Genomic DNA, 11,587 nt, shown 5'->3' with positions numbered 1-11,587 from the left:
CAATTGTCGATCATTCGTTTATACACCTGGATAGAAAATTACGGAACTAAAGACAGTCGAAATTTAAAATATATACATGTATATACATTAAACATAAGAAAGAAACATACATTCTGTTTAAATTGTGGTAAAACTATTGTAAGTAGACTAGTCCACGTATGCAAACAGTATGTAATCATCGGATTTCGATGGACTGTTGTATACCAACAGAAGAAGAAGAAGAGAACCAATTTGATTTAAATACAGGTCGGTATCTAACTTACTTTGGTTTATCAAACTTATAGACATTGTTTAATCACAGATTTATATTTCAATTATATTGTCCTCGAACAAAGGAAGAAATTCTTCATCCTCAAAAATTGTTGGGTATAATGGATAATAATGTGAACATGGTTCTGAAAGTGTTTTATGTCAAATTCCCTGTTCCGACATGTATGTAATATATATATGTCATTGGATGTACATTAATTATCCCCAAGGGATGTGGGTTTTTTCCAAGAAAACTATTGAAGTTTCTAAATAATTTGGAGATTTATTTTCTTTTTTGGTATTCAATAACAAAAATTTAAAGAATAAACTGCTTGTCCGCTTTAGGGATTTTCTTTCCAGCTCAAGTTAAAACAGACGTATAATTATTTACAAAAATGATGACATTAAATTGGTTCTGTCTTTTTATTTTTTAAACATCGTTGGTCAAATAGTCAAAAGAAGATGTGGTATGATTGCCATTGAGACAACTATCCACAAAAGACCAAAATGACACAAACATTAACAACTATTGGTCATTGTACGGCCTTCAGCAGTGAGCAAAGCCCATACCGCATAATCAGCTATAAAAGGTTCCGATAAGACAATGTAAAACAATTCAAACGAGAAAATTAACGGCCTTATTTATGTAAAAGAGTGAACGAAAAACAAATATGTAACACATAAACAAACGACAACCACTGAATTACAGGCTCCTGACTTGGGACAGGCACATACATAAATAATATGGCGGGGTTAAACATGTTACCGGGATCCCAACCCTCCCCTAACCTGGAACAGTGGTATAACAGTACAACAAAAGAACGAACTATAAAAATCAGATGAAAAGGCTTAACTCATCAGAAGGACAAAAATACAAGTGGACGTGGCCGGGTACTTATACATCCCGACACAAAAAGAAACAATGAACAGTTCTAAGAGTACTGAGTATGTATACATTTTATTTTCGATTCTATTCGAAGAAGATGCTTAACTTGTCTGTCATTTTTTTAATCATCTTATTTTCAAAAAGCTGAAGCATTTATGCGTTGTGAGATTGAAAATATTTGATGAGAACATTAATCCATGAATATGTAAATAAAATTGGATGGACCAAATTCTATAATTACAATTGGTTATGATCTCAGTTTATATCAAATATTCAAGGTTACCGATTCTAATGTAAAATAGCCCGATTTTTGGTTCATGCACTCGGTGTTCAGAAGGCTATTATTATTTATAAATTTATTCAATTAAATTAATTCAGTATTTCATCGTTACAAACGTAATTGGCAGTCATAATTCATTTACAAGAAAGCTTACGCAAAATATAAATAGTTATCAAAGGTACCTAGATTATAATTTAGCACGTCAAACGCGCGTTTCGTCTACATAAGACTTATCAGTAACGCTCATATCAAAATAGTTATAAAGCCAAATTTGAAGAGCATTGAGGATTCAAAATTCCCCAAAATGTGCCAAATACGGCTAATGTTATCTATTCCTGGGATAAGAAAATCCTTAGTTTTTCGAAAAATTCAAAGTTTTGTAAACAGAAAATGCATCACAATTACAACATAATTGATATTCATGTCAACACCGAAGTGCTGACTTCTGGGCTGGTGATACCCTCGGGGACGAAACGTCCACCAGCAGTGATATCGACCCAGTGGTGTAAATAGTTATCAAAGGTACCAGGATTATAAAAATATACAACGACTATCCAGTTATTGTGCGACCTTATAACTCTACTTAATCAATTTTATTTCTTTTTTTTATATTTTCTGTGTCTAAAACCATCAATCCCGTTTTTCGTTCATACGAAATGTTGTTCATACCTTGCCGAAACGGTCAACCGTGACGGCTAGAATACACGATTCAAGATCAAATTCATTTTTTCAATTTATACTTCTATAAATGCTTTTTCTAAAACACAAATTAATAATATTAAAATGTTATCAATATATAAAAGTACAAAATCATGATAAAATCTATGCACACGTGACGAAAAATTGTGTTAAAGCTTGCGGAAGAAGTATATATCTCAAAAACTTTTGCGACACTCCTGGCAATGTATATATGTTGTGTTCATTTTGTTCTGTTCGGTCTTTGTGTAGTAAAACGTATTCAACTTATATTTTGTCCCATTTGGTCAGAACAACAGAAAAAAAATGATCAAAAAGGATTTATTACACAAAAAAAGCTCCATCTCATTGACATATCTCTTCATGAATAAAAGTGCATCTGATATTTTTCTATCCAATTCGCATTTCAATTAACGGTTAAAACCTATACTTTCAAATGATTAACATTACATTAGCTAAATGTCAGTTGCACATTTTTCATGCTATGCTAAATAATACTACATAAAATAAAATCCGGATATAATTTTATGTGTTATTTTTCACCTGTCATTCAACCCAAACTCTATTTGAAAAAACATTTGTTCTTGATTACCTTTGATCTCATCTATCTAACTTTGTTTTTACCTGTACTGCCTACCTTCAGTTTAACCACGCTTTCAATATTCACTAAGTGACGAAGTGTCACATTACAATACTTATTTTATTTTTCCACAGAACAAGTAATATTTGCTGGGCTGAAGCAAAAAGATCAATACAAACAAGTATGTTTAATATACTATCGATCATGTCAGTTTCATGTGTTTGTTTAAAGTATCTGTCGAGGAAAATCATAAAAATGTTTTATTGTATGATTTACTTTTATAACTAAAACTTGTATCAAAAAGCGTTAAAAGACAAATCATACAATCTAATTTTAATAGTTGCATGGCTATCACCTTTTTTTAGTTGGTTAATAGCTACACCAAAAGTCGTTGATGCGTTTTAAATCGCGTTATTAGATGGTTAACGAATAAGACTTAAATGAGATTAATTTCACTCCCGGCATGCCAAAAGACTTAAACTACGTCTTATAAGTCAGGAAGTTTGAATAAATAAAATTAATAACTCCCATTTTTTTCTTTATTGCTTTTCATATCAAAACTTGGTGAAAACGTTCTTTATGGTATTATCTATACTATTAAACGATAAGACCTCATTTTGTGTGTCGCTTCTCTTCCTTCCACAAAAAATCAATCATCATTCCTCTGTGTCCTTTTTGGTAACATGCATAGTCGCATTTGTCATCCATTCTTATGATTATTCAGATGGAGTTACTTTAGGAGAAAAACGACAAAAAAGGAGACCGGATAGGATTCCGTCATCGGGCTGACTTTAAGTCATAGATAATACTTCCGGTTGGAAAGATGCACAAATACAACCAATCGTATGCTAGATAACAAAAATGAAAAATAAGTAAGCCAACCAGAGCGTTCTCCATATCATGGTGTTTAGATCGCAAGAACCACAGCTATGTTATCTCCTTATAGAGGACAATTGTTTCTTTGAAATTTTTACTATTGAAAAGGTCATACTTTTGTATAAATATTCAAATAAGTAAAACATGACACAATTTCATCCAATCGTATGATGGATAACAAAAATGAAGAGAAAAAAAGCCGTTCAGAGCGTTCTCCATATCATGGTGTTTAGATCGCAAGAATCAAAACTATTATACCTCTCAGAGGGGACAATTATTTTTCGCGTTTCATATCATGTTTAGATCACAAGAACCACAACTACCTCATTAGAGAAGACAATTATTTTTCGCCTTTATCTACATGTAAACTACGATTATACTACTTTGATATATAGAGACTTTTTGAATTCTGTCAGGGACTTACTATGTTAGTGTGTTAGTATAGAACGTCGGCCCTGATCCTGTCTACTGTTTTCTTTAAAATGTTTACTATTTAAGGGGTCACACTACAAATGATTTCAAGTTTTCCACTGAATATAGTATGAATGTATAATCAAAGTTTATTGTACATGTATTATAATCGATGTGTTACACATTGGACACACCAGTCTCGTATTCAACCACTTTCGTATGCATATCTCGTGAAACACATGACCACAGCGAGTTACTTTTCCTTTCATCATTTCATGCAAACAAATACTGCAGTCATCCCTGTTTAGTTGAGAAAGTGATGCATCTTTTAAAATAGTAGTATACGCCAAGACCCTTTTCCTCTGTCGAATAGTTTCAAATAAAACGTATATACCGGAGAAAACATTGACCAGCCACAATATTAATAATCGATATAAATCAAACCATGTGTAGAATCCATAAAATACTGTCCAAACACCAACACAAGCCGTTGGCAATAAAATTACTATTAGAATCGTTGAAAAAGTCATACGTGCGTAAAATATCACATCGTCAAAGTTTTCCCAAAAATCCTGGCGAGTTTCATCAAGTTTATAGAGACAAAATATAATAAGCGAGGCAAATGTTCGTAGTAAATTACAAACGAAAAACACTGTTGAAAGAAAAATGCCCAAATCATTCATGGAATATTGGACTAGAAGTTCATATAGTATTGCCACATATCCAATACTAAATGCAATATGCACGCCAATAACTCTAAGGGTGTTGAATCCTGATGCTGGTGTTGCTGCCACTTCCTTGCTCGACACTTCTACAATGATTGAACACAATTCTGTAGAACAAACTGCAAGAAATACAATTCTGTTGATCAAAAATATACCACGATCTAGTGGCTGCATGTCAAAGACGACCATGTCTGTTGTACATAAATATACGTTTAAGATATTCAATATATGTAACCCGAGCTCTTCTTGTGTGGATTCATATTTTCCTTCAACAATGAAAAAGCAGAATTTAAACAAATGTTTAGAAATAACAATTGAAATTGTAGAAAATGCTATAACGGAGATAACAGTACAACAACACATACCGAGTGTAGTATATAACACCAAGTTAGTTGGTTTGAAATGTTGATTACTATAAATGTCAACATCGAACCAGTTGTTAATTAGACATACAGTACATAGAACTATTAAATATGTACAAAAATCATTTCTATGGAATATGTTTATAATGTCATCCAAATCAAATCCATCCAAACGTTGAAGGTATAAATCTATACGCCTTTCCTGTTCAGGAGTCAAGATTCCATTCTCAAGCACATGAAGGCATAACAAAACAAGGCTTAAAATTGTGACTATAGTTAAGACGTTGAAAATCCAATCAGGAGAAATTTGTAACACCGTTCCTCCGATGAAAAAGAAGTAAACATACACTGCAAACCGATATATTGTGTTTACTTCATTAAACCAATAATAAAACAGAACTAAACTAATCTGCACTAATTTTAGAACGATTAAAATATGCACAGCGTATTCTGACGTTTCTCCACACTTTATATACAACGATGTTACAATCCAAGCTATAATTATATTAGAAGTTCCCAACATAATCCTGAAGACTGTCATCAAACTGCTGTTTGGTAATCCAGTAACAATCAATAGAGTTAAGAGTCCTGAAATTTAAACAAAAAATAGCAAATTATTAGCAGTGGTATTCTATACCAGCATCTTTTCGGAAGTTGCTATTTTTCGTAGAATTCTTTAAAAAAAATGAATTAATCACTGCAAACAAACAACAAATAGTGATAACAGCAACCTTTAAGTGAATGAAGATGATCTCTTACCGCATTTATTTTTCAGAATAAGGTTTTATCTTCACGTTAATTCATTTTTGCTGGTTATTTTCAAGGCCTGTAGTATATCACTCACTTGTATATGTCGTGTACAAGTTGCAATTTTGTACAGGTTATAACATGTACAAACAAATTGTACATGTTATAACTTGTATAATGCAAAAATACAAGTTATAACATGTACAAAAGTACCTAATACATGTTATAACCTGTACAAAATATTGCTTTAAAATGGTTTTAACTTGTACAAAATCGAAAAATAAGGATATGTTTCTATTATTGCAATAGACGTTATTGATCTCAATAATATTTCATAACTTTTTTTTTATTATTCCTTGTGTTTTGTCCCTTTTGATACAGTTAATGTCCAAGAGTCGGTATTACGATGCATTCCTAAGACTTGTCATAAGATATATCTTAGGACATGTCTTATGATCCTCTTATGAATATCTATGGACATATCTTTATTTGATGAATTATAACTGTGAGTGTCAACATTGAAGGCAAAAGTAAAATACTTTTATTCTAGTTGACACTAAAAGACATAAGAGGATATCCAGGATAGAAGTGTCTACAAATAAAATTGGGAATGAAAATGGGGTATGTATCTAAAAGACAACAACCAGCCCATGGAACAGAAAACATCCAAAGGACACAATACATGCTTTAAAAGTAGAAGATGTATATTTTAAACATCAAAATGACATTTGCCTCATGCAATGTTCTTATAGTTTATAAAAATAAAATAAGTTATAAATTTACATAAGTCATGCTGAAGGCCAAAAATGTTGAAGAGTAAATCCAAAGATATTGATAATGAAGCGTGGTCCAATGAAAACTATATCAGCTCTCTCTTGCTTTTACAGAGTAAGCATATAAGACATTGTGTTAGTCTTTAGTTAGATGTAGGAAGATGTGATTGTTTTAGTCTTTGCATGCTATAAAACGAGAGGGAGGAGTATTACCCAATATTATTAGGCATCGTTCTTAAAATGTTTTGAAGAATTGAGTTACTAGCATCCAATGTAATTGTCATTGAGGAAATGTAAGCTTTTAGTAAATAATGTAACACTTATTTAAGCCATGATTGACAACATAAAACCTACAATTACATGGAAGCATATTTTGCCAACATAAGTAATGAAACATATATTTCTGAAACTTTGTGATGATTGTCCCCTACAGAAAAAGACACATTTTGGCCTATTTATTGTTGTTCTTTATGCATTGGTGAATTTAGAAGTGTATATCACTTCATTTAGATTTATCTTAAATTTTGTACAAATTAAAACCATTTTTAAGCAATATTTTGTACAGGTAATAACATGTATGAGGTACTTTTGTATATGTTATAACTTGTATTTTTGCACTATACAAGTTATAACATGTACAATATGTTTGTACATGTTATAACCTGTACAAAATTGCAACTTGTACACGACATATACATAAAAAAATATTTATAAATCAGTTTTTTATAATTATAAAGATTGGTAACTGGAACTATCACCATTATTAGGCTTTTATATAGATCACATTATACAGAAAAGATAATTGGATTTCGATTTGTCGTTTGTTTTTGTTTAGTAGCTTTAAAATGTAGTGATGCCACTACCTATGATTGCAAATGCATAGATGGGCTCTTCTCAAAGATTTTTGCCAACCGCTAAGACCTGGAATTTGTCAGGGTATTATGCTTTCATTTTATTAAATTTAAACCAGTCAATCAATTGTTTGAATTCATCTTCTAAAGTTGATATTAGCTTGTCGAGATCATGACTTCAGAACGATAATTTGTAACTTGTCCTCTGTGTAATTATATTGAGCTCTGTTTAAAGAAATAAAAAAAAAATCGGTCATAAAATATTTTAACAAAAGAGGTCCAAGAAGTAAACCCTGTGACACACCTTCCTGAATCACAACCCAACTACTTATTATGCTGCTAACTTTTATTTGATGGTTTCTATTGGGTAAATATGAAATTAAAAGGGATACATAATCTGAAGAAACACCTTAAAATGACAATTACTAAAATTTACCCATTGTTTGTTTTGTTTGTTTGTTTGTTTGTTTGTTTGTTCGTTTCTGTAAGGAGTCTATAGTATAGTGTTACCGGAGAAGTTTCATGTTTAGTTTGGAAAGTTTTTCTTTTATTTTAGGTACAGCGCGCGCGCCAGATATAGGAGACATCACGTGACGCGGGTTTATATTAAGAAAAACTTAGTCTTTTTATTTCTCTTTAGGTCGGGACGTTGGACGTTTGACGTTAGAATTTTCCGTTTTTCTGTTTCACAAAAATTCATTCCTTAATATTATTTTTCGGGTAAACTGGGAATGAGGTGTTTAAGTTTGAAAATAAGTCAAGAAAGTGTAAGATTCAGATATTGCAATAAATTCAAAAAACAAATTATTTTCATTAACTTCTGATATAAGGAGTCCTCGTTAAATTGTAACACTTACCTAAACATCGCACAATATATGACACCCATCCGAGGTATTGGTAGCTAAATCTGAAAATTATATCCAAAAAACTAAGGAACAGCACTCGTATACTTAAGGCAAGGATGCTTTCCCAGTTTATATTCTACAAAATAAAATTGAAATTATCCTGATGTATTTGTCATTTTAAATTATAATTAATAGTCGTGTAAAATGAGTGTTGTACACCAATAACAGTTTCCTTTCGGTTTGTACACTCTTATAAAAACGTCCTGATGCAGTCATCTGAGTAATCTACCAATAATAAAACAAGAGACTGTCACAACGACAGCAAACCGGCTTTATTAACATGTATTTGTGTCCTGGCAATATCACATGAACCATTACTGATGAATGGTGAAAGTGAAAATCTTCAATATCAAATTTGACCTCTATTTTGTCATTATTATCAACATATTAAAATTTGAAAAGCTTAGATTGAATGGTTCATGAGTAAATTCAACAACATATGGAAACGCCATTTTACGATCTTTCAAGAACCATAACTCCTGAACGGTAAAAGTCAAAAAGGTCATTATTGAACTTGACCTTCATTTTGTTATCAGTAACAACATATTAAAATTTGGGAAGCTTTGGTAGAACAGTTCATGCGTAAATGCACGGACAAGACTGGAAACTCCATTTTTCAATCTTTCAAGAACCACAACTCATGAACGGTAAAAGACAAAATCGTCAATATTGAACTTGACCTCCATTTTGTCATCCGTAACAACATATTAAAATTTGGGAAGCTTTGGTAGAACAGTTCATGCGTAAATGCACGGACACGACTGGAAATTTCATTTTTTAATCTTTCAAGAACCACAACTTCTGAACGGTAAAAGTCAAAATCGCCATTATTGAACTTGAGTCAGTAACAACATATTAAAATTTTAAAAGCTTTGGTTGAACGGTTCATGAGTTAATGCACGGGCAACATTTGATTGACGCTCGCCCGACCGACCGACTGCCCGGCCACAGTACATCCCCAAATCAATAACCGACATTTTTGTCACAAAAATCCGTTAAAAAATAAGGGAGGTGATATCTATTATAAGACGCATTTGCTTTCCTTTACTAAATCTGTTCTCAATAAATTGTAAGAAAACAAAGTTGTCGTCACTTTGCTCGAGGAACTAATAAAAACAATACTGATATAAGCTGAAACCTGATATCAAATATAAACATCTAGTTCAATCATCCACTAAAATCAATCCAGATTGAATCATTTTAATCTTACATATATTACGCTACGTTCTTACCCTAAATAGAGCCATTTCTAACAAAATTAGGTCTGAATTTTCGATTTACAAGTGGAATTTCCTCTGTTCTATGTATAAACTTTACTTCTGAACTATAGGATCATTCAAACGTGAATTGTTTTTAAACGAACAAAGGACTTTTCAAATATTACTGACGTTTAAAACTAAATTATGTGTATATGAAAGAGAAGGATAATTTTCATGATAAATATCTTATTTGTTTTGAATTAAGCTACATAAATTGGTTAGTTTATTCTAGATACTGATGCCAATGGAAATTCAATTGGTGCACGTGGTTTTTTCCTCACACATTCAAGACGATAAAGAAGTTTTCTTGCACATGCCAGTAAAATGTTAAGCGACGTGCAGAAAAAAAGTATGGAACCTTTGGCAGTATTAATATACCATAATATTTGTAAATAATTTTAGTCATTATATCATTATATATCAAGAAATAATCATCCGTCTTCTTGAAATGATCATGCTTCTTCATACTGATTTGAGTAGCAGGTCCTATTGGTCGAACCCAAAAGTAATTATTATTGTATGTGGTCATGTTGTATTAAGTATATGGATAATTAATATTTTCCATGTTTTAATTTGGACTGTTCTATTGGTATGCTGCATGTGTATTTCTAGTGCATTGGGTATGAGAATTGCTTACGCGTCGTCACTTTGTTCTTTAACCAATAAACATAAACTTCAAAAGCAATACTGACATAAACTTAAACTAGATATCAATCATAAAAATTAAGTGCAGTCATAAAAAAAATAATATTGACACAAATGTCTATGACTGCTTCTTGTAACATATATTAAAATCTTACCCTCATTGTAGCCATTTCTAACATAACTAGATCTGATTTTTTTCTTTTTTGAATTGGAATTTACTCTGGTCTATTATTAATAAATAAACTTTACTACTGAACTAAGATCATTCATACGTGACATTTTTTAAACAAAAAAACGTTATATCTAAAAAAAAAAAAAAAAAAGATAAAAATATACATGAATTTATAATAAATCATGACTTTGGAAAATTTAACTGTGCAATAATGCAAGGCTGCTGAACATGAGTTACAATTTATGACAAAAATCAGCAAAGACCCATCGAAACAACATCTGATAAACAAACTTAATAATACTTTTAGATATTTGGATGACATTTTGGCTCTCAATAATGACGACTTCAGTATGTATACTAAAGAAATTCATCCAGTTGAATAAAGCTAATATTAACAATGACCACTACCCTTTCCTCGATCTTGATATCTATATCACTAATAAGCTTAATACTAAAATTTATGATAAAAGAGATGATTTTTCATTTCCTATCGTCAATTATCCATTTTTAGATGGTGACGTTCCGTTGTCACCATCTTACGGTGTTTATATATCTCAACTTGTACGATTCGCTCGTGTTTGTAACAATGTTTTAGATTTTAACGAGAGAAATTTATGTATTACTGAAAAATTATTACACCAGGATTTTCGATATCACAAACTAGTCAAAACATTTACTAAATTTTATCATCGGTATAAGGACATCATTCGTAAGTATAGCTCAACATGCTGACTTCTTATACGTTTAGGTATTTCACATCCAATTTTTATGGAAATATTCTTTATAAAGCACAAAAATGTCAGTATTCACCGCAGAAACTAACAAAACCTTTAAATAGACTTATTAAGAAGGGATATAGTTACGATATTGTTGTCAGGTCATTAGAGATAGCATATTTTGGCGTTAATATTGATTCACTTATAGAGTCTTTGCATCGGAACTAAACACATTTATTCTAAAAACAGTTGTTGGCATGACACGGGTTATGTTCTTCTCATATTGTTATGATGGTATGATATTAAACCCCTAATGGTTAGGAATGTGTCTGATATTCATATGATGAAATCATAATTTTTAATCAGTTTAATTGAAGTCTGGAGCTGGCTTGTCAATTAACTGCTAGTAGTCTGTTGTTATTTATGTATAATTCACATTTTGTTTATTTTCTTT

General features: G+C 31.3%; 1 protein-coding gene across 1 annotated transcript; it reads right to left on the bottom strand.

The window, feature by feature from the left end:
• Positions 1 to 2,897: 2,897 nt before the first annotated feature.
• Positions 2,898 to 9,633, bottom strand: LOC134711972 (RING finger protein 145-like). The gene is made up of 3 exons (XM_063573038.1): positions 9,574 to 9,633; positions 8,294 to 8,417; positions 2,898 to 5,653 (listed from the first exon to the last, which is right to left on the bottom strand). The coding sequence occupies exons 1-3, from the start codon at positions 9,586 to 9,588 to the stop codon at positions 4,128 to 4,130; spliced, it is 1,665 nt and encodes a 554-aa protein (XP_063429108.1). The 5' UTR covers positions 9,589 to 9,633; the 3' UTR covers positions 2,898 to 4,127.
• Between the last annotated feature and the right edge of the window lie 1,954 nt (positions 9,634 to 11,587).

The sequence above is a fragment of the Mytilus trossulus genome, chromosome 3 (genome assembly GCF_036588685.1).
Source record: "Mytilus trossulus isolate FHL-02 chromosome 3, PNRI_Mtr1.1.1.hap1, whole genome shotgun sequence".
In the NCBI taxonomy this organism is placed as follows: Eukaryota; Metazoa; Mollusca; class Bivalvia; order Mytilida; family Mytilidae; genus Mytilus; species Mytilus trossulus.
Note: the sequence above shows the minus strand (reverse complement) of the source record. Positions and strands in the feature narration are given on the sequence as shown.